Raw genomic sequence first — 24,891 nt, 5'->3', positions numbered from 1 at the left:
AGACACAATACCCTCAATTTTATGGATAAGATAATTTTCCTAAAATAAGGTTTTAACTTTGAAGTTATATGTAACTTCATTTATATGAGGTTTCCACAATAATTCTACTTATTTGATCTGCTTTAAAGGGTTTTTCTCCTGATTTTCTGCAGAAGCTCACCGGCTTACTGCTTTCTGGATGGCGGTGTACTCCTCCTTGATTTGAGTTTGGGACAGTGCCATTCCTGCACGGCCGGCCTGAACCAGCACTTTAAGCACCTGTAAGCACTGTGCGTGTTCTCCCATCTCTGATAGACTGCAGAGGTAGTCCAGCTACCTACTAACCTAGGCAACGAGCCATGAACAATAAACTTAAAAATCACTCCCTTTTTTAATATCCCTATTTTTCATATGAACTAAGCTGTTTATATTAGCAAGCATTTGGCAATTTTTTCCTATTTAAGAACATGGAAATAACCATTTAAAGAAAACAGTGAGGCCATTTCCAGATCATGGAAGAAGTAATGTAATAGAGAATTGGAAACCATTCCTTTTAATTTCAGGTTAGTACTGCTTCTACAATAATGTATGGATGGACACAGACAGTAGAAGATCTACAAATCTGGAACTATATTTGGTTGCTTGGGTATATTTTCTCTATTGACTTAACAGTTGAAAGCTATATACTGAATAATATATGGTAATCAGACCGTTTTCACTCATCCGTCTTTCACAGTCCATGATGCACCGACTGGCCGTTGGTCTCTTGACCCAAACTCAGCAGCCACATGGGCATATTTACAGGTGCATCTCACTAAATAAGAATATCATCAAAAAGTAAATTTATTTAGTTCTTCAATGCAAAAAGTGAAGCTCATATATTATATAGAGTCATTACAAACAGAGTGATCTATTTCAAGTGTTTATTTCTGTTAATATTGATGATTATGAAAACACAAAAGTCATTATCTCAGTAAATTAGAATACTTTTATAACACCAGCTTGCAAAATGATTTTAAAATCTGTGATGTTGGCCTAATGAAATGTATGTTCAGTAAATGCACTCAATACTTGGTCGGGGCTCCTTTTGCATCAATTACTGCATCAATGGCATGGAGGCGATCAGCCTGTGGCACTGCTGAGGTGTTATGGAAGCCCAGGTTGCTTTGATAGCAGCCGTCAACCTTGGGTCTGGTGTCTCTAATCTTCCTCTTGGCAATACCCCATAGATTCTCTATGGGGTTAAGGTTATGGGGTTAAGGTCAGGCGAGTTTGCTGGCCAATCACGCACAGTGATACTGTTGTGTGTAAACCAGGTATTGGTACTTTTGGCAGTGTGGACAGGTGCCAAGTCCAGCTGGAGAATGAAATTTCCATCTCCAAAAAGCTTGTCAGCAGAGGGAATGAAGTGCTCTAAAATTTCCTGGTAGATGGCTTCACTGACTTTGGTCTTGATAAAACACAGTGGACCTACACCAGAAAATGACATGGCTCCCAAAACCGTCACTGATTGTGGAAACTTCACACTAGACCTTGATTACACTAGATCAAGCAGCTTGGATTGTGTGCCTCTCCACTTTTCCTCCAGACTCTGGGACCTTGATTTCCAAATGAAAGAAAATTGTATCTCTGGGACCTTGTTGAGTGTGTCAATGACTGCCTTCTGGACATCTGTCAAGTCAGCAGTCTTCCCCATGATTGTGGAGCCTACTGAAACAGACTAAGGGACCTTTTTAAATGCTTAGGAAGCCTTTGTAGGTGTTTTTTATTAATTATTTTAATTTACTGAGATAATGACTTTTGTGTTTTCATTGGCTGTAAGCCATAATCATCAACATTAACAGAAATAAACACTTGAAATAGATCACTCTGTTTGTAATGACTCTATGTAATATATGAGTTTCACTTTTTGTATGGAAGAACTGAAATAAATTAACTTTTCGATGATATTCTAATTTAGTGAGATGCACCTGTATGTCTAAGCACAGACCACAAAATGCGCATGTGTGAAACCCCTTTATTTTTATAGTCTAAGATTGCTGCCTGTTGCTAGTTCATGTAAATTGTGGTATGTGTGTTGCATAGCGTTGATGCACTTATGTTTAGAAGCTTCTAAACATCTAAGAAACGTTAGAATGATTGATACTTAGTGTATTGGTTGGCACATTTGGTTTATCCATCTTTGTTGCTCTGTTGTTGGACATTTGTTTTTTTTACTTGAAATAGATGTGCGGCGTTGAAACGCATTGTTAATAAAAAGACTTTTCATCATCATCATCATCATCATCTCTGAAGAATTGATTTACTTCAGCAGCGCAGCCCACTTACGTGTTTATCCAACTGGATCCAACATCTCTGTTGCTCGGCAGACATAGATTGCCTATGCCAGATGCCACCTGAACCTAGTGAGCTCAAGAAAGCATTGAAATAGTGTTTGCATGCTTCAGGAGAAGAGAGCAGTATGTGGAGAAGACCCAATTTGTAGTTATTCAAGTTACCCTGATATTTGTGAGAGCATTGGAGAGGGAAAGCCACCGAAATCCAACAATTGAGTATTAATTTATCAAGCTAATGCAGTTGAACTGTTGCTGAAACAATGTTGCAGTACTGAATAAAGTTATTTTAGTCTGCATAAAACTGACTGGAGACTTTGCTGTTGCTGCAAAATACAGAACTATAAGCCAATGGGGCCAGGTACAGATATATAGGGACACACATAAATAAGAGCATAGTTTTAGCAGTGTTAACTAGTGATGAGCGAGCATACTCGCAAGTACTCGGTACTCGCCCGAGCATCTCAGTACTCGAGATGCTCGGTGCTCGCCGAGTACTTGCGAGATGCTCGGGCAGATGCTTGGGTCCCCTTCCTGCATGTTTGGCGCTCTTCAACATGTAGGGATTGCCTGCCACTCACTGTAATGCCGCAGCCATGTTGGTTGCGGCATTACAGTTATTGGCTGGCCGCACAGCGTCATCAAGTCTACATCACACCTGGCGCCGCTGTGCTCGTCAGTCTACTCCGCAATCAGGCAGTGTAGGGAGAGGTGCTGCTGAGCTAGGGAGAGATTTGGATGTGTATTAGGTAGTGTAGGGAGAAAACAAGTACATTACACATATCCATCTCAACAAACAGTCCTTCTGAGGGCTAATCAATCTGCAGAGATATCAGGCAGGCAGGGTGTATAGGCAGGGAGTGTATATAGCAGACTGCAGTGCATATAGCACAAGAGGCTCCATTCCAGTTCTGCTTTCTGCTGTTGTTAGACATTTCTAGACAAAGGCCCAGGTCTCAGGGGCCAGGAATAATTTTTTTGGGATCTTGATCCTCATTATTTGCTTAAAAAGCAATCCAGAGAACACTGTTTTTCTGCGCCATTTGCTTGTTGGCACTGCAGAATACAGCCAGGTCCTTTCCATATTACAGCACTAAAAATCCAGGTATTTAAAACTGTGGATTGTCCGTCACACGGATCACATATAATTGCGCTAAAAAGACTGCCATTTTTGGCCTCCATTCAAATTTTTTTTCAGTGTGTCAGCAAAGTTTTTGACACCAGTTTGCTGTTTAAAATAGTTACCTACAGGCCAGGTATTTAAAACTGTGGTTTGTCCGTCACACGGATCACATATACGTTATCTGCAAATTTTGCCATTTCTGGCCTCCATTCAAATTTTTTTCAGTGTGTCAGCAAAGTTTTTGACACTGGCTTGCTGTTCAAAATAGTTACCTACAGGCCAGGTATTTAAAACTGTGATTTGTCCGTCACATGGATCACATATGACTTCGCTCAAAATTCAGCAATTTATAGTGAGCGTGGAAGATATTGTCCTTCATTTGAAATGGGCAAGGCGCGTGGCAAGGAACGGGGAACTAGATGCGATGGTAATGGTGCATGCAGAGGCCGAGGCCATGGACAAGCTGAAATTGTGCCACAACAAACACCCACATCTTCTCACCTAACCTTCCTGTCCTAATTCCTAGGGGACCGCAGCACACCACTGTTGAACCCAGAGCAGTGTCAAAAGGTTGTTGGTTGGATAGTGGATAATACTTCGAGTAACTTTGCCACCACCACCATCCTGTCTTCCACACGGTCAAGTCTCAGTAGCCGTGAGTCTGGACTGCATATTCCTCACACTGATCCTCCTTCCTCCCACCATGCCGAGTGCCCAGAGATAACTGATCCCACACTTGGACACTCTGAAGAGTTGCTCACTTTTCAATTTATAGATTCGGGCCTCTCGCCTGGTCCACTTGAAGCGGTGCAAGTGGAGATTGCATGTAGCGATGCCAAAATATTTGAGCATCCACGGTCACACGAAGGCGACGGGAAAGTGTCACAAGAGGTGGACGATGATGAGGCACAATTGCCAGAAAGTCAGGAGGAGGACTAGGGTGCGGAAGTGGAAGACGAGGTGGTGGATGATTTAGTAACTGACCCAACCTGGCAGGAGGACATGCAGAGCGAAGACAGTAGCACACAGGGGGAGGGAGGCAGAGCACCCCAACAGGCAGAAAGAAGCAGTGTGGTGGCCGCAGACAGAAAGCAAGCAACCGTTCCCCGTAACACCAACACAAAGGAAGTTGGCAGTACAACTGTTAGGTCTTTCCGAATGTGGTTGTTTTTTAAAGACTCTGCCGATAACCCCAAAAAAGCCATTTGCATCACCTGCCAGGCCAGAATCAGCAGTGGTGGCAAAACTAGCAGCCTGACCACCACCAGGCACATGGCAGCAAAGCACCCGACTTTGTGGGCCGAACCCCAGGATCCAGGAACAGTGTCTGCGGGTGGCACCACTGCTTCTTCCGCTAATGTACATTCAAGCCAATCCCCTGTCCATGGTGCATGCAAAGATGCCTCCTGCCCTGCACCTGTCGTTGCACACTCTCAAGTAGCAGCATCAGGAAGCACGTCCACGTCCTTGTCCCAGCGCAGCGTTCAGTTGTCCATACCCAGTCCTTGGAACACAAGCGCAAATACGCAGTCAATGCCCCACAGGCCACACTACTAAATTCCCACATTTCACTACTGCTTGCGCTCGAAATGTTGCCTGTTAGGCTTGTGGAGACGGAAGCATTCTGCAACCTGATGGCGGTGGCCGTCCTTCAATACTTGGTCCCCAGCCGTCACTATTTCTCCCGGTGTGCCATCCCTGCATTACACAAGCATGTGTCCCAAAACATTAGCCATGCCCTCAACAAAGCAGTTACCGGGAAGGTCCACCTCACCACGGACACGTGAACAAGTGCTTGTGGGCAGGAACAGTACATCTCGCTGACGGTACACTGGGTTAACACAGTGGAAGCCGGGACCCAGTCGGACCTTGGGACGGAACACGTCCTCCCGACGCCGAGGATTGCGGGTACTAGGTCAATCAGGGTTGCCCCCACAGTCTACAGCTCCTGCACCTCATCCTCCTCAGCCTCCTCTTCCTCTTCAACCTCCATCTCTGAAATGACCACATCAGTCACAAGCTGAAAGCACTGAAGCACTGCCTTGGTCAAGCGGCAACAGGCTGTGCTGAAGCTAATGTGCTTAGCTGACAAACCGCACAATGCTGAAGAGTTGTGGACAGCTCTGAAAGAGCAGGCAGATCTGTGACTCACACCACTGAACCTAGAGTCAGGCATGGTCGTATGTGACATTGGCCGGAACCTGGTGGCGGCTCTGAACTCTATACTGCAGATGTTGGGAAGGATTTGTGAGCAGAAGAGGGCATTTGTTGAGTACCAGCATCAACAAGGCCATCGGTATTCAGCTCAGACTCCACACATAAGACCTCTGGAGTGGACATGGATGTCAGACATATTAGATAATTGGAGTAGCACTGTAAACCTGGGAAGACACTTACACTGCATAACATACATATTTATGAAAGATTAAAAGGGTTGTTCCATGAACAAAGTACCATATTTTTCAGACTGTAAAATTTACTTTTTTCCTTCAAAATGTTGGCATGTGTGGGTGCATGGCAGTGACATCATGCTCGGCTTACACACTGAAATCAGCTGCTGGCATCAGTAGAGGACACAGCGCTGAGAGAGAGCAGATGGAAGGTGAGTATTATTTTTAAGTTTTTCATGTGTGCGGCATGATGGGGGCCATATATACTAGGATGGAGATGGGATGGAGGCCATTTATACCAGGGTGGGGATGGTATGGAGGCCATGTATACCAGGATGGGGGTGGGATGGAGGCCATGTATACCAGGGTGGGATGGAGACCATGTATACCAGGATGGGATGGAGGCCATATATACCTGGATGAAGATGGGATGGAGGCCATGTATGCCAGGTTGGGGATGGGATGGAGGCAATGTATAAGAGGATGGGGATGGGGATCCATATGTACCAGGATGGAGGTGCCATGTATATCAGGATGGGATGCCACATATACCAGGACAGGGTGCCATGTATACCAGGATGGGGGGTGGGAGCCATGTACATCTGGATTGGGGGCCATATATACCAGGATGGGGGGCATATATACCAGGAAGGGGACATATACAGTAGAGACCAAAAGTTTGGACACACCTCATTTAAAGGTTTTTCTGTATTTTCATAACTTTGAAAATTGTACTTTCACACTGAAGGCATCAAAACTATGAATTAACACATGTGGAATTATATACTTAACAAAAAAGTGTGAAACAACTGAAAATATGTCTTGTATTCTAGGTTCTTCAAAGTAGCCACCTTTTGCTTTGATGACTGCTTTGCACACTCTTGGCATTCTCTTGATGAGCTTCAAGAGGTAGTCACCGGAAATGGTTTTCACTTCACAGGCGCGCCCTGTCAGGTTTAATAAGTGGGATTTCTTGCCTTATAAATGGGGTTGGGACCATCAGTTGTGTTGTGCAGAAGTCAGGTAGATACACAGCTGATAGTCCTACTGAATAGACTGGTAGAATTTGTATTATGGCAATAAAAAAGCAGCTAAGTAAAGAAAAACGAGTGGCCATCAATACTTTAAGAAATGAAGGTCAGTCAGTCCAAAAAATTGGGAAAACTTTGAATGTGTCCCCAAGTGCAGTTTCAAAAACCATCAAGCGCTACAAAGAAACTGGCTCACATGAGGACCGCCCCAGGAAAGGAAGACCAAGAGTCACCTCTGCTTCTGAGGATAAGTTTATCCGAGTCACCAGCCTCAGAAATCGCAGGTTAACAGCAGCTCAGATTAGAGACCAGGTCAATACCACACAGAGTTCTAGCAGCAGACACATCTCTACAACAACTGTTAAGAGGAGACTTTGTGCAGCAGGCCTTCATGGTAAAATAGCTGCTAGGAAACCACTGCTAAGGACAGGCAACAAGCAGAAGAGACTTGTTTGGGCTAAAGAATGGACATTAGACCAGTGGAAATCTGTGCTTTGGTCTGATGAGTCCAAATTTGAGATCTTTGGTTCCAACCATCGTGTCTTTGTGCGACGCAGAAAAGGTGAACGGATGGACTCTACATGCCTGGTTCCCACCGTGAAGCATGGAGGAGGAGGTGTGATGGTGTGGGGGTGCTTTGCTGGTGACACTGTTGGGGATTTATTCAAAATTGAAGGCATACTGAACCATCATGGCTACCACAGCATCTTACAGCGGCATGCTATTCCATCTGGTTTGCGTTTAGTTGGACCATCATTTATTTTTCAACAGGACAATGACCTCAAACACACCTCCAGGCTGTGTAAGGGCTATTTGACCAAGAAGGAGAGTGATGGGATGCTACACCAGATGACCTGGCCTCCACAGTCACCAGACCTGAACCCAATCGAGATGGTTTGGGGTGAGCTGGACCGCAGAGTGAAGGCAAAGGGCCAACAAGTGCTAAGCATCTCTGGGAACTCCTTCAAGATTGTTGTAAGACCAATTCCGGTGACTACCTCTTGAAGCTCATCAAGAGAATGCCAAGAGTGTGCAAAGCAGTCATCAAAGCAAAAGGTGGCTACTTTGAAGAACCTATAATATAAGACATATTTTCAGTTGTTTCACACTTTTTTGTTAAGTATATAATTTCACATGTGTTAATTCATAGTTTTGATGCCTTCAGTGTGAATGTACAATTTTCAAATTCATGAAAATAAAGAAAAATCTTTAAATGAGAAGGTGTGTCCAAACTTTTGGTCTGTACTGTATATACAAGGATGGGGGATATTTGCACAGAATTAGGGGACATTAATCCTATAACAGTGTCAGCAGCAGATCCCCCCCATAACAATGTGTCATGACCTCATTTTTTGTTGCACTTTTTTTTCTATTTTCCTCCTTTAAAACCTAGGTGTGTGCGTCTTATGGTCCGGTGCGTCTTATAGTCCAAAAAAATTTGGTACATTTTAATCTATATATCTTGGAATAAAAGTTAGTTCCTCAATTGGATGTGTTAAAAAAATGTTCCTTTGTTGAGATAATGTTATAAATGTGCCTCTGCTATGTGCTTTGTAACTTAGGGCTGTGTCTTATCGTACAGGAACATGATCTGATAATACCACATCTCCTGGGCAGGGGAGGACGCAAAAGAGTATACAGACAGGACAGCACGGGATCGCAGCTGATTCTTTCTGTGAGGTAAAGACTTTGATGCTTGTTTTTTTTTTAAATTACCTCACAAAAACTAGCAGCTGTGATCCCCTGCTGTCTCATCTGTATACTCTCTTTTGTTTCCTCCCCTGCCCAGGAGCTGTGGTATGATCAGACCATGTCCCTGCACGGTCAGACACAGCCATTAAACAGTACACAGCAGGGGCACATTTATAAGATTATCTCAGCACAGGAACATTTCTTTTGTGGAACCTGTTTTATTCCAAGATTTATTTATTAGAATGTTCATGGGAAAATCCCTTTAATGAAAAAGAAAATTGCTGAGACAATTTCTTTCATGTAAAATATTTAGAACACCGTCTCAATAAATTGTCATTAAATGCCAATAAATGTGCTTTAGTACATCGTAAACATTGCCATCTAAGCATCCAAGACAACTCTCTCATACTCCTGTGTTCTCTGTGAGAATACCACTGGTTAACATGTCGGTTAGCGGCTTATCTACAGAGGAACAATCTGATCAACAGTCCAAAATTGGACATGCCTTATTGACACCTTTTCTGACAATCAGTTGACTGGCACCTCCATGCATATTAGACTGTCAGGCAAGCCAGTCAGTATCGTCAGGTTTGGCCGACATTATTCTAATGTGCATGGGGGCCTTTAGGGTTAATTGAAAATAGTTACAGGGGTGTTAAGGTCTGATCTATGGCAACTTAATTCTAATACAATGAGCTCAAAGTAAATTAAAACTCAAAATAAAAAGTTTGAATCCATATTCCACTACAAATTTAAAAAAAAAAAACACCAAGGGCCCGATTCTTTAAGATTGGCGTTGTGTATGCCAGTCTTAATGAATGCACCAGTGGAGTAAGATGTACAATACTTAGTTCATTAAGAGGGTCTGGAGAACATTTCTGGTGTAATTTATGCTCTAAAGTAGTTCAAATTTTGATGAAGTTGTCGAGCGGGCTTTGCCTCACCCATGCCTCCCAAGCTCCACCCATCTTGGCAGAGCAAAAGACAATGAACTTTGGTAAGTTCAAGTTGAGTAAAAAAATTGTGACATTTCAATGTGCAAAACACCTTGATAATATGGCCCCAAGCTTCCATAATCAAAATGATGATCATTTTTGTGGAGAAATATGTTCCTATATCTCTCATTAATTTAACTTGACTGTATATTATAAATAAGATACAAGAAATTCACAAAAAAATAAAGGTTTTCAAATATTTAATTTTTCTAAATTACTCATGTCAAAATTCTAATTATATTACTTATTCATTTTAAATATTAAGCGTAAGGTTGTGACATTTTTATCTATTTTTAGAAAAATTATTGAAAATTTTTAGCAAACTTTGATAAACTAAATGTAATGTTTTCAGAAATATGACATTATCATAGGCTGTTGTGGGTGGATACACACACATATATATATATATATATATATGTATATATATATATATATATAAAAAATAGTAAATAAAGTAATGCTCCTAAAAAAATATGCTCCTAAAAAATATGATATGTTTGTTTCTTTTATGATCCACTCCTCACTTTGGCTTAAAAAAGAAAAAACTACATGTATCAATTCAGACTTTTTTTGGAAAATACATGGATTTAGAATATATACACCTTAAACAGATCTCAATTAATATTTTGGATTCTATGAATAAAACATATTATCAGTGCCTGTTAAGCTTCTTTCATATTTGTGTTTTATTTTTTCATACTAAAATTAAAATGAAAATATATATCTCTTTAAATTATGCCTTTTTTAAATTATAAAATGAGTTAAAAATAATTCAATAACAATAAAACAATATACAAATTATTTAAATTATTATTACTTTGATACTAATTGCAACAATAGGTGGTGTGCTTGGCACAATTAGCGTCTCAGTTAACAACTGCAAAAGAAAAATTGTCAATATTCACTCTGATAATCAAGAGTCAGACAGACTCAAAACGCGTCAGATATTTTTCAAGCCCATGGTACAATTTTAATAAAGTCACAATAAAGATTTTTTGCTTTGAATTCGCTTCTTTGGATTGAAAAATCTTTTTTTCATCAATAGGAAAATCCCTCATTTGGAAAAAGAAATATATATATGTATATATATATATATATATATATATATATATATATATATATATATATGTATATGTATATATATATATATACACACACATATATATATTTATATATACAGTATATATATATATATATATATATATATATATACACAGATATATATATTTATCAAGGCACATATATAAGAGATTGGTTGCATACATCAGAAAAAAAAATCTCTTGTATTTGTCTGCAATATTTTGCAATATGTATATATATATATGCAATATGGATATTTTCAAACCCTATTTTTATGACCATTCTAGAAATGTATTCTCTATATCTGTCATATATAAACGTATGTTCCTTTAAGAACTCCAGATTTAGTACATACTGTACATCTGTCAGAGTCGCAAATGGTTAATTTATCGATATGGTCATTAACATCAGACATCACAATCTTCAAATGAAATGGAAAAAAATGTCTTACCAGGTAATCCAAGGATAGTAAAATACGAGCGGCATTCAGTATAGCCGGAGCTATCTCTAATGCAACTTTGCCATAAACCTTGGAAATTGAATGTCTCGGTCACTGGGTTATTATAGAGGTCCTGAGTGCTCCATTGATTCATAACAGTGGCCGCTGTTATACCAGCCACACCGATAGCTGCAAGGAAGAACCCCAAGCACTGGCAGAGTGCTAAAGCCATGATGCCACTCTACCTGTCTATGTGTCCACAAGTTTAGATTCTAAAGAATGGATAGTGCAATTAGTGGCAGGACTGTAGGGGATGTTGTATTTTTACACTTGCAGGGTTATATACGTCACATATTCAGCTGTACAGCTGCATGGAATGAGCACCCGCCCCAGATCTAATCTAAAACTGGCAGATAAGTATGCCATTCAGTACCAGGTTGCTATTGTTGTATCAGACTTTCTCTGTTTAACCGTATCATGAGTAACAGTCACTTAAAAATGAGCAGTCTACAAAGAATAATCAGCTATATAACATTGTAATAGAATGCTTCAGAATACAGAAAGTCCATAGAAAGTGCATGGGAAAAATATAAAGTTTACTTATTGCCTTCACGATAACTCAAAAATTATAGCGAATAATCTTCTTTCTATAGGGTGGACGATGATAGAAAAAGGACATCATACGTGATACATAAAGGAAATTGAAAATACAAAATTAACTTGATCTTAATAATTTTTTAACAATGGAAGTTTTTAAGAAATATTTATAGTTCAAGGTGGGTAATGGGTGTCATTGAATAGACCCAACTCAGTAGGGAGAATTATTTTTAATAATTCAATTGTAAAAAAAAAATGATATAAAAAGTAGCTCATAACAAACCAGAGACCCAGAAAACACTGTTTTATTGACCCTCATCAGAACAGAGTATGGTACTTACCTTGCTGCTCACTTATTCCACTGATGCAGCCCGTCATTTGTTCTTCCGCACTATTGGCATCTTCTTTCCACCTCCTTCCATCATGTGAAACTGGAGTATTCAGCCTTCTTTACTCGACACTGGGCTTCAGGCAACAATTAGGACTCTGATCTTATGGCGCACATCATGATATTCCAACATTACAGCATTCATTTCCCGAGATGCTGACTAGGCCTCAAGCGACGAATGCACTAACAACGTGACATCACATTGTGTGCCGTGATGTCAGAGTCCTACTCTCTGCCAGAAGCCCCAGCACAGAGTAAAGAAGGCTGAAGAGTAGTGATGAGTGAGCACACTCGTAAGTACTCTGTACTCGCCCGAGCATATCAGTACTTGAGAGATGCTCGAGCGGATGCTCGGGTCCCTTACTGTATGTTTGGCACTCTTTAGAGTGCCAATCAACATGCAGGGATTGCCTGCCACTCACTGTAATGCCACAGCCATGTTAGTTGTGGCATTACAGTGATTGGCTGGCCGCACAGCGTCATCAGGTCTATATCAGACCTGGCGCCCCTGTGCTTGTCAGTCTAGACAGTGTAGGGAGAGGTGCTGCTGAGCTAGGGAGAGATTTGGATGTGTATTAGGTAGTGTAGGGAGAAAACAAGTACATTACACATATCCATCTTAACAAACAGTCCTTCTGAGGACTAATCCATCTGCAGAGATATCAGGCAGGCAGTGTATATAGGCAGGCAGGCAGTATATATAGCAGACTGCAGTGCATATAGCACAAGAGGCTCCATTCCAGTTCTGCCTTCTGCTGCTGTTAGACATTTCTAGACAAAGGCCCAGGTCTCAGGGGCCAAGAATAATTTTTTTTTGGATCTTAATCCTCATTATTTGCTTAAAAAGCAATCCAGAGAACACCGTTTTTCTGCGCCATTTGCGCTTGTTGGCACTGCAGAATACAGCCAGGTCCTTTCCATCTTACAGCGCTAAAAATCCAGCTATTTAAAACTGTGGTTTGTCCATCACACGGATCACATATAATTGCGCTAAAAATACTGCCACTTTTGGCCTCCATTCTATTTTTTTTTCAGTGTGTAAGCAAAGTTTTTGACACCAGTTTGCTGTTCAAAATAGTTACCTACAGGCCAGGTATTTAAAACTGTGGTTTCTCCGTCACAGCGAATCACATATATTTGCGCTGAAAATTCAGTCATTTCTGGCCTCCATTCTAATTTTTTTTCAGTGTGTCAGCAAAGTTTTCAACACCGTTTTGCTGTTCAAAATAATTACCTACAGGCCATGTATTTAAAACTATGGTTTCTCCATCACACGGATTACATATAACTTCGCTCCAAATTCAGCCATTTGTAGTGAGCATGGAAGATATTGTCCTCCATTTAAAATGGGCAAGGCGCGTGGCAAGGGACAGGAAACTGGACGTGATGGTGATGGTGATAGTGCATGCAGAGGCCGAGGCCGAGGCCGTGGGCAAGCTGAAATTGTGCCACAATAAACACCCACATCTTCTCGCCCGACCTTCCTGTCCCAATTCCTAGGGGACCACAGCACACCACTATTGAACCCAGAGCAGTGTCAAAAGGTTGTTGGTTGGATAGCGAATAATGCTTTCAGTCACTTTGCCACCACCACCACCACCCTGTCTTCCACACAGTCAAATCTCAGTAGCCATGAGTCAGGACTGCATATTCCTCTCCCTGATCCTCCTTCCTCCCACCATGCCGTGCCCGGAGACAACTGATCCCACACTTGGACACTATGAAGAGCTGTTCACTTTTCCATTTATAGATTCGGGTCCCTCGCCTGGTTCACTGGAAGATGAGCAAGAGGAGATCGCGTGTAGCGATGCCCAAATATTTGAGCAGCCATAGTCACATGAAGATGACGGTGGAAAAGTGTCACAAGAGGTGGACGATGATGAGACACAAATGCCAGAAAGCCAGGAGGAGGACTAGGGTGCGGAAGTGGAAGACGAGGTGGTGGATGATATAGTAACTGCCCAACCTGGCAGGAGGACATTCAGAGCGAGGACAGCAGAACACAGGGGGAGGGAGGCAGAGCACCCCAACAGACAGGAAGAAGCAGCGTGGTAGCCACAGAGAGAAGGCAGGCAACCGTTCCCCGTAACACCAACACGAAGGAAGTTGACAGTACAACTGATAGGTCTTCCCGAGTGTGGTTGTTTTTAAAGACTCTGCCGATAACCCCAAAAAGGCCATTTGCACCACCTGCCAGGCCAGCATCATCAGGGGTGGCAAAACGACCAGCCTGACCACCACCAGCATGATCAGGCACATGGCAGCAAAGCACCCGACTTTTTGGGCCGAACCCCAGGATCCAGGAACAGTGTCTGCGGGTGGCACCACTGCTTCTTCTGCTGCTGTGCATGCAAGCCAATCCCCTGTCCATGGTGCATGTGAATATGCCTCCTGCCCTGCACCTGTCGTTGCACACTCTCAAGTAGCAGCATCAGGAAGCACGTCCACATCCTTGTTCCAGAGCAGCGTTCAGTTGTACATACCCCAGTCCTTGGAATTCAAGTGCAAATACGCAGCCAACGCCCCACAGGTGACACTACTAAATTCCCACATTTCACGACTGCTTGCGCTCAAAATGTTGCCTTTTAGGCTTGTGGAGACGGAAGCATTCCGCAACCTGATGCCGGCGGCCGTCCCTCGGAACTCGGTCCCCAGCTGCCAGTATTTCTCCTGGTGTGCCGTCCCTGCATTACACAAGCACGTGTCCCAAAACATTAGCCGTGCCCTCAACAATGCAGTAACCGGGAAAGTCCACCTAACCACGGACACGTGGACAAGTGCTTGTGGGCAGGGACGGTTCATCTCGCTGACGGCACACTGGGTTAAGATAGTGGAAGCTGGGACCCAATCGGACCTTGGGACGGAACACGTCCTCGTGACACCAAGGATGGCGGGCCCTAGGTCAATCAGGGTTGCCCCAGCAGTCTACAGCTCCTGCACCTCATCATCCTCAGTCTCCTCCTCCTTTTCAGCCTCCATCTCCGAAATGACTACATCAGTCACAAGCTGGAAGCACTGCAGCACTGTCTCAGTCAAGCAGCAACAGACTGTCTTGAAGCTGATAAGCTGAGGTGACAAACCGCACAATGCTGAAGAGTTGTGGACAGCTCTGAAAGAGAAGGCAGATCTGTGGCTCACACCGCTGAACCTACAGCCAGGCATGGTCGTGTGTGACAATGGCTGGAACCTGGTGGTGGCTCTGAGACGAGGCGAGCTCACACACGTACCATGCCTGGCCCATGTGCCCAACCTCGTGGTACAGCGGATCCTACCTGGAGCTGCCGGATTTGCTTGTTATAGTACGCCACCTGTGTGCCCATTTTAGAAAGTCACCTACAGCTTCCGCCACCCTTGCTGTGTTTCAACAGCATTTTCAGCTTCCGGCTCACAGACTGGTGTGTGATATCCCCACGCGTTGGAACTCTACACTGCAGATGTTGGGAAGGATTTGTTGGCAGAAGAGGGCAGTTGTTGAGTATCAGCATCAACTAGGCCGTTGGTATTCAGTTCACACTCCACACATCAGACCTCAGGAGTGGACATGGATGTCAGACATACAATACAGACCAAAAGTTTGGACACACCTTCTCATTTAAAGATTTTTCTGTATTTTCATTACTATGAAAATTGTACATTCACACTGAAGCCATCAAAACTATGCATTAACACATGTGGAATTATATACTTAACAAAAAAGTGTGAAACAACTGAAAATGTGTCTTATATTCTAGGTTCTCTAAGTAGCCACCTTTTGCTTTGATGACTGCTTTGCACACTCTTGGCATTCTCTTGATGAGCTTCAAGAGGTAGTCACCGGAAATGGTTTTCACTTCACAGGTGTGCCCTTTCAGGTTTAATAAGTGGGATTTCTTGCCTTATAAATGGGGTTGGGACCATCAGTTGTGTTGTGCAGAAGTCTGGTGGATACACAGCTGATAGTCCTACTGAATAGACTGTTAGAATTTGTATTATGGCAAGAAAAAAGCAGCTAAGTAAAGAAAAACGAGAGGCCATCATTACTTTAAGAAAGGAAGGTCAGTCAGTGCGAAAAATTGGGAAAACTTTGAAAGTGTCCCCAAGTGCAGTTTCAAAAACCATCAAGCGCTACAAAGAAACTGGCTCACATGAGGACCGCCACAGGAAAGGAAGACTAAGAGTCACCTCTGCTTCTGAGGATAAGTTTATCCGAGTCACCAGCCTCAGAAATCGCAGGTTAACAGCAGCTCAGATTAGAGACCAGGTCAATGCCACACAGAGTTCTAGCAGCAGACACATCTCTACAACAGCTGTTAAGAGGAGACTTTGTGCAGCAGGCCTTCATGGTAAAATAGCTGCTAGGAAACCACTGCTAAGGACAGGCAACAAGCAGAAGAGACTTGTTTGGGCTAAAGAACACAAGGAATGGACATTAGACCAGTGGAAATCTGAGCTTTGGTCTGATGAGTCCAAATTTAAGATCTTTGGTTCCAACCACCGTGTCTTTGTGCGACGCAGAAAAGGTGAACGGATGGACTCTACATGCCTGGTTTCCACCGTGAAGCATGGAGGAGGAGGTGTGATGGTGTGGGGGTGCTTTGCTGTTGACACTGTTGGGGATTTATTCAAAACTGAAGGCATACTGAACCAGCATGGCTACCACAGCATCTTGCAGCAGCATGCTGTTCCATCCGGTTTGTGTTTAGTTGGACCATCATTTATTTTTCAACAGGACAATGACCCCAAACACACCTCCAGGCTGTGTAAGGGCTATTTGACCAAAAAGGAGAGTGATGGGGTGCTACGCCAGATGACCTGGCCTCCACAGTCACCAGACCTGAACCCAATCGAGATGGTTTGGGGTGAGCTGGACCGCAGAGTGAAGGCAAAAGGGTTAACAAGTGCTGAGCATCTCTGGGAACTCCTTCAAGATTGTTGGAAGACCATTTCCGGTGACTACCTCTTGAAGCTCATCAAGAGAATGCCAAGAGTGTGCAAAGCAGTCATCAAAGCAAAAGGTGGCTACTTTGAAGAACCTAGAATATAAGACATATTTTCAGTTGTTTCACACTTTTTTGTTAAGTATATAATTCCACATGTGTTAATTCATAGTTTTGATGCCTTCAGTGTGAATGTACAATTTTCAAAGTCATGAAAATACAGAAAAATCTTTAAATGAGAAGGTGTGTCCAAACTTTTGGTCTGTACTGTATGTACCTTCCTCCAAAACTTTGAGGACTCTACCAAGATGGTGAGCGGCGATAACGCCATAATTAGCGTCACCATCCCGCTTCTCTGTCTTATGAAATGCTCTCTGCACACAATCAAAGAGGATGCATTGCAGGCAGAGCACGATTAGATGGAGCAAGGAACCATACCGGGTGATTAAACACAGGCAAGCCTCATCTCATCCCAACGTGGATTGGGTGACAATGAGGAAGAGAAGGAGGAGGAAGAACAGGAGCTAGTTTCATGCGCTATAGACGGTACTACCTGCACAACTGTCATACCGTCTGTTCAGCGTGGCTGGCCAGAGTACAGAGAGGAGGAAGAGGAAGAGAGCATGGTCAGTCATCCTCTTGGTGAGGACACGGAAGTCTTGCCTGTTAGCAGTCTGGCACGCATAGCTGAATTTATGTTACGCTGTCTTTCCCATTACCCTCGTGTTCTCAAAATTTTGGGTCACAGTCATTACTGGTTGGTGACTCTTCTAGACCCACGCTACAAGGAGAACTTTATATCTCTTATTCCTGAGGCAGACAGGTCTACAAAAATGGGGCAGTACCAGAAGGCCTTTGTTGCGGAACTATTAAAAAAATTCCATCTGAAAATGCTGGCGGCAGAGGTCACAGTTCGTTGGACAACCAAGGAGTACAGGTGAGAGAGACACAATTTCAATCCAGCAGAGGCAGGGGAACACTGTCAAATTTCTGGGAGAATTTTTTCAGCCCCTCCCATCGCACAGGCCTTGAGGCGTGGAGTGCTCTCACAAGGAGTGCAAAGTTTGGGAAGATGCTGAGGGAGTACCTTGCCGACCGTACCAACGTCCCCCATGATTCCTCTGTGACTTATAATTATTGGGTATCCAAGTTGGATACGTGGAATGAACTGGCTCTCTACGCCTTGGAGGTCCTGGCCTGTCTTGCCGCTAGCGTTTTATCAGAGCGGGTTTTTAGTGTCGCTGGAGGAATTATAACTGATAAGCGCATCTGCCTGTTAACTGAAAATGCTGACAGGCTGACTCTTATAAAAATGAACAAGGGCTGGATTGGGCCAGACTTCTCAACACCACCGAATGACAGCAGCATAATATAAACTCAAATCCAGTGTCTTTTTTTGGGAGGTGTATTCCCATTCACCTCTTCACACCCACACATGGGTATACACTTCCTGATTTTGGCTATTTGCTCTTGTCCTCCTCCTTCTCCTCATCCTCATCCTCCACCATATCACCAGGGTGACCGTGGTCCGTGAAGACCCGCATAATTTTTTTAAGGGTGTTTATGATGCCCGTAAAAAAATGTTTTTATACATTATGTTCATGTATACCCCCCAGGGGTAAATGTTTGTCAGCCCATACACGTAGTGCATGGGCATTACAAGTATAGGAGACCCACTAATTTCTAAAGGGAACATTTTTTATGAGGCCCTCCTCCATGTCTCTTCCAAGCGGCATTGGAGTGCCTCCAAATTTTTGGCAACACTTGCATTCACTGCATATGCAAACACAATGGGAGACATACTTCCAAATAATGGGAACATTGTTTTCAGGAGGCCCTTCTCTAAGTCTCTTCCAAGGGGTATTGGGGTACGTCCAAATTTTGGGCAGCCCTGACACTCACTACATACGCAATTACAGTTTAGGAGACCCACTCTTTAGTAATGGGAATAATAAAACATAGCCGGCTGATGGCTCTCTATGAATAGTGAGGGCCGACTGCTGGCCCTTTAAGAATAGTAAAGGCAGCCTGATGGCCCTATAAAAATAGGCTTTGTGACTTTCAGAGTCCCTCCTTCATAAATGAAACACGATGTGTCTGATGATATCTCACACACCACACGGCAAGATAAAGTTGTAAAATGTTAAAATGACATTTCCCGGTGAATGCATTTGTCACAGTTGAAAGCAATGCAAAAGTGCAAAAATGCATCAAAAACGCTAAGTGTGAACATAGCCCAAGGTGTGGAGGAGTATTTTTGTTTTTGGTTATTTATTTTGCTTTATATACAAGTCATTACCCTGGAAAGGATGCTCCTTAACATATTTCCCAGGAAAATCCATTTTGGTTTCGTTTTTGTATGTTTTATTGTGAGTCCGTAAAAGTGGCGTAATACCTCTGACAACGTTGTTGACAGCAGTGACCTGGGAGTCAGAAATCTTTCTAGAGGTCTTCTCCATGCTGTTCCCTTGTCATTTGAGCACTGTTCCCATCGATTTGGGTAGTTTTTAGGCCCTCTGCAGACTGCCGGGAGGAGCCGCCTGAAAAATGCTCATTATCACTGAAGAGGAAACTGTGTGATAGGGGATGGTGGAAAGAAGAAGTCATTTGGCGTGAAGAACTGTCGTGGTGGAGGGACCGGTTGGCAGCGAGGTGAGTATTTATTTTCTACACCATATGTTTATTATGCTCTGAGGTGAGGAAAGATTGTAGAGAGCTGGGACAGAACCCAGAGCATAATAAAGAACATTCAATTCAGTTGTTCAGTCATCCAAATTTGGCAGGGAAATTTGCATCAAAGTTACTCAATGTTAATCGAATTTTCCTTCCAAATTCGAGCGATCTGCAGAATTCAAAGCACAACTGATTTGCTCATCCTTAATATTTTTGTATATATAAATTTCTGTATATATAACCTGAGGAAGAAGTGTGTACCTTGAAACGCGAAGATTAAAAACGACCTTAATACAAACTCCAGCAGCGCAGAATACCCATGTTTCCTCTCCCAAGTTGATTATAATGAAGTTGAGCATTTTCTGACCGCAGGGGCGGTATTGTGTTTACCCAGCCATCTAGGCTGTTTCCCTATGCCACCAGTGGAACTCCCCTGATGATTCTGCATGAATAAACAAGTTGAGATCAATTGGGAGCATTTGCGGTCTGTTAATCCTGACTGGGGTAATGTGTGGAAGTATCATGAGGTTGCCCACCCTTATCATTTAGGGTCACTTGCAGACACCACCTGGACCTATCAAGGTTTCCTTCTGAGTGAGATTGTTCCATTCTTCTTTTTTATACTTTACTAATTTTGGTTCATTTTGACGTTTGCATGGACTGTCATAATCACTCAGTGGGTCGCAATTAGCAATCTGTGCTTAAACTATGGATCTGTTATATGTTAGCGTGTCTGTCTTTTTATAGCCCGGAGGCTTTTTATATTATACTTCATTATAAGTTATGTTTTAATCATCTACCCTAGCTATAGCGTTGTACACCTGGACTAGTAGATCATTCTATTATCCACTATTGGATATTTTTGAATTTATAGCCTATATAAATGAACCTTAAATATTGTTATGTTGTTGACAGATGCCATTATTTGCTAAAATCTGCCTCTGTAAACCCACCTTTAGGCTATGTGCCCACGTAGCATTTTTCAAACGTATATGCTGCGGAATTTCCGCAGCGTAAACGCTTGAAAAACGCATGTATATCCGCACCCCATGTTCCCCAATGGGATTCCGCAAGTTCTATGCACATGCTGCGGTTTTTTCCACAGCGTTTATGCCGCGTTCAAAAATCCGCAGCATGTCATTTAATTTTGCGTTTCCGCAAGCGGAATTGCCTTTGTCCAATGCATAAAAAACGCAAGGCAATTCCGCATGTGGAAAACGCGTGATAAACGCGCGAAAAATGCGCGATAAACGCGTGCGGAATTCCACATGCGTTTTTCCGGGAGAGGACTTGCATTTATGCAGCAGAAATTTTCTGCTTCATAAATGCAACGTGGGCACATAGCCTTAGGCTATGTGCCCACGTAGCAGATTTGATGCAGAGCGTTTTTGCCTCTCTCTGGCAGAAAAAAATGCATGCAGATTTACATGCGTTTTTTCTGCCAGAGAGAAGCGTTTTTTCAAGCACTTTTCCAAGCGATTTTGAGCATCACTTGGAAAAGTGCTTGACAAGTTGATCACACAATATAAATCCATGCAACCGGCATGGATTTATAATGTGTGAACAACTTAGATGCTTTAAATGCAGCATCTATATTAAAAAAAAGAATTAAAACGTTAAAAATAAAAAAAAACCTGTATACTCACCTCTCCCGTCCGCTCCCGGCCGCGTCATCTCTCTCCTTGCCATCCCGCAGTGTACCGTTAGGACCTGCGGTGACGTCATTTAGTCAGCTGATGGTCACGCGACCATCAACTGACCACCGACATCAGCGGTTGCGTGACCATCAGGTGACTAAATGACGTCACCGCAGGTCCTGACAGTACACTGCGGGACGCCAAGGAGAGAGGATGTGGCTGGGAGCAGACTGGAGGAGACCAGAGAGCAGACCGGGGGCCGCCGGAGAGGTGAATATACAGGTTTTGTTTATTTTTAACTTTTTTATTTCTTTTTTTCACCGCGTGGTAGCCGGGATGAAGAGGAGTTGTAGTCTTCTCTTCATCCTGGGTACCACACGCACCGCGATTACGCTGAAAATTCGCGGCCATTGAATTTAATTGAAACGCAGCAAATCCACATATACCTGTGGGTTTGCTGCGTTTCAATGTTCCTCAATGGCCGCGAATTTGCAGCGTAATCGCAGTAGAAATGGTCATGCTGCGTTTTGCAACGCAATGCGAATTTGTCACGCAAATTAGCGCATCATGTGCACAGCACATCCGAATTCACATTGCTTTGCATGGCAGACTGTTTTACAAGCATTTTCGCAGTAAAAACGCCGCTAAAATGCTACAAAAACGCTACGTGGGCACATAGCCTTACTCATCGGATATGATACATGGAAAGAGAAAAGTGAAAGACATTCCCGTTGCATTCACTATTGCATTTACTATTCCTAATTGTGCGACCCCTGCAGGTTTCACTCACTAATTATGAGCAAAACTAAACATATCAGTGTTTATTTCTGCAGATTACATGGTCTCCGCACCCTGTCTACTCACACTGAGCAAAGAGGTGATCTCTGCTTCCCGATAAGGCTCACAATGTCTCTCTTGCCACTCATCGGCAGTAGATTGAAACTGTGACTCATTTCTGTTTCAGATACAAGGAGGAGTGATTGAATCGATGTGTCACTTCTGTTTTTTAATGTTGATATTTTCTTATATATACACTCTCACATAATATCAGTGTAAAGTCTAAAAAATACTAATTGATTGGGTTACTTTATCATTATTATCCAATTCTTTATGTAACATGTTTTTGCTATTTTATCCTATAATCCATGAGTCCATAACCTGCGGCTTGGGAGCCACACATGGCCTGTAATGTACAGCTCACAGATGTCTCCGAGCTTGGTGCATTAGTACCAGGTCTAGCAAACTGCTATTAAGGCTGTGTGCCCACGATGCGGATTTAATGCGTTTCCGCCGCGAAAACGCATTAAAAACTAATGTTAAGTTGTCTGCCATGTTTCCCATTGATAATCCGCATGTTCTGTGCACAAGCTGCAGAAATTTCCGCTGCGGATTATCATTGCCGAAAAATCTGCAGCACAACCATTAATTGTGAGGAATCGCGGCGAAATCGCCGCCATTGACTTGCATTGAATCGCATAATATCCGTATGTGTACATGTATGCATGTGGATGTTATGCGATTCAATGCGTGGATGGTACACGGGTCTAGAGAAGAGGATACTCTCCTCCAGACCCGGGTACCACAGTACTTGTAGTTAAAAAATAATTAAAATGAAAAAAAAAACATTATACTTCAGGGGGTAGCGGTGGTGTAAAAGGACCTTCCATGACGTCATTTAGTCATGTGATGGTCACGCGACCGTTGATGTCGGCTTTTTAGGGCACAGCGAGCCGCCGAAGACACCGGACGCACCGTAGAGGAGACCGGGGGACATCGGAAGGGGAATATAATGTTTTTTTTTATTTTTTAACATTTTTATTCTTTTTTTTACCATTGATGCTGCATTTACAGTATCGTAACTTGGTCACACAACATAAATCCATGCCTGTTGCATGGATTTATATTGTGTTACCAACTTGTCAAGCACTTTCCAAGTAATGCTAAAATCACTCGACAAAACGCATGCGAAATCACATGTTAAAAATGCTTCACAAACGCTTCTACCTGGCAGAAAAAATGCATGTAAAATCCACATGCGTTTTTTTCTGCCAGGGAGATCCAAAAATGCTCAGGAAAAATCCGAAGCATTTCTGCATCGTGGGCACATAGTAGCCTTAGGCTAAGTGCCCACGTAGCGTTTTTCAAGCGTATATGCTGCGGAATTTCCGCAGCATAAACGCTTGTTAAACGCTAGGTAATCCGCCCCCCATGGTCCCCAAGGGGATTCCGCAAGTTCTATGCCCATGCTGCAGATTTTTCCGCAACGTTTATGCTGCGCTCAAAAATCCACAGCATGTCCATTAATTTTGCGGAAGCGCGGCGTAATTACGCCGCCATTGATTTGAATTGAGACGCACATAATCCGTGTCAGTACATTTGTACTCACGGATTATATGCGTTTCAATGTGCGGATGGTACCCAGTTCTGGAGGAGAGGAGACTCTCATCCAGACCTGGTGTAGCGCCGGCGTCCCTGCCCTCTGCTAGGCAGGGACGCTGTTCCCCTCACCTCTCTGCTCCGTGCCCGGCGTCCTCCTCCAGCTCTGCTGGCAGCGCGCGCTCCTTCCCGGCCACTGTGCTTAGGGCGCGCGCGCGCGCGCTCTCCCTCCCTCTTAAAGGGGCCGCGCGCGCCGTCCTAAGAAGTCCCCGGCCAATGGCCGGAGGACTTCACCATATATAAGGCACCTCCTCCAAAATGGAGGTGCCCGAGCAATGTTGTTGCACTGTTCACTACTCTGCTTCAGCCCTCAGGTCCCGTTGCCAGTTACCTGCCAGATACCTGCCAGATTCCTGCCAGCTTGCTGTCTTATTCCTGCCTGATATTCTGCTACCTGCCTGCTAGCCTGAGGTCCGACGGTCTGCCTTACAACTCCTGTCAGTCTGTCTAAGGACCAGCTTGCCCGCTCACCTGGGAGCGCACATCTGCTACCTGCCTGCTAGCCTACCTGGAGGCTCCGCCGTCACGTGCTGTGACCACCTGCCTGTCCAGTGACTCCTGCCCGCTCACCTGGGAGCGCTCATCTGCTGCCTGTCTGCTAGCCTACCTGGAGGCTCTGCCGTCACGTGCTGTGACCACCCGCCTGTCCAGAGACTTCTGCCCGCTCACCTGGGAGCGCTCATCTGCCGCCTGTCTGTTGGTCTTCCTGGAGGCTCCGCCGTCACATGCTGTGACCACCCGTTTATCCAGAGACTCTCGCCTGCTCACCTGGGAGCTCACGTCTACCATCAGCCGCCACAGGTCGTACCAACCCTTTACCCAGAGACTGCCCCGGTCACTTGCCGTGACCATCTTCCCGTTCATCCAGAGACTGCCCCGGTCACTTGCCGTGACCTCCTGCCCGTTCTTCCAGAGACTGTCCCGGTCACCTGCTGTGACTGCCTGCCTGGTCGCCACCCGCTCCCTTACAAGGACCGCCCCCTTGTATAGTAGCTCAGAGGTTCCGCCTCCCAGACCCGTTACAGTTTGCTCGGGCCATGGAACCTGGTGGCACCCAAGCTCCCTCGCTCTCGGACCTGTGTCATGAACTGTCCCGTCAGAGGTCCCAACAGGAGTCCATCCTGGGTCACCTGCGGAATGTCAATTCTCGCCTGGACACTCTGACTGCTCCGCCAGCAACCT

The 24,891-nt window shown here is 43.9% G+C and overlaps 1 protein-coding gene across 1 annotated transcript in view; it reads right to left on the bottom strand.

Moving 5' to 3' along the window:
- Nucleotides 1-11,406, bottom strand: part of CLDN18 (claudin 18) — a 33,303-nt gene extending 21,897 nt beyond the window's left edge. The window contains exon 1 of the mRNA XM_073674290.1: nucleotides 11,075-11,406. Coding sequence (XP_073530391.1) covers nucleotides 11,075-11,294 — 220 coding nt within the window. The 5' untranslated portion in view covers nucleotides 11,295-11,406. The remainder of the gene's footprint in view (nucleotides 1-11,074) is intronic.
- Nucleotides 11,407-24,891: the final 13,485 nt, after the last annotated feature.

The sequence above is a fragment of the Phyllobates terribilis genome, unplaced genomic scaffold (genome assembly GCF_046119375.1).
Source record: "Phyllobates terribilis strain yellow unplaced genomic scaffold, ASM4611937v1 Scaffold_3__8_contigs__length_932513732, whole genome shotgun sequence".
Lineage (NCBI taxonomy): Eukaryota > Metazoa > Chordata > Amphibia > Anura > Dendrobatidae > Phyllobates > Phyllobates terribilis.
This window is presented reverse-complemented; position numbering and strand designations above follow the sequence as displayed.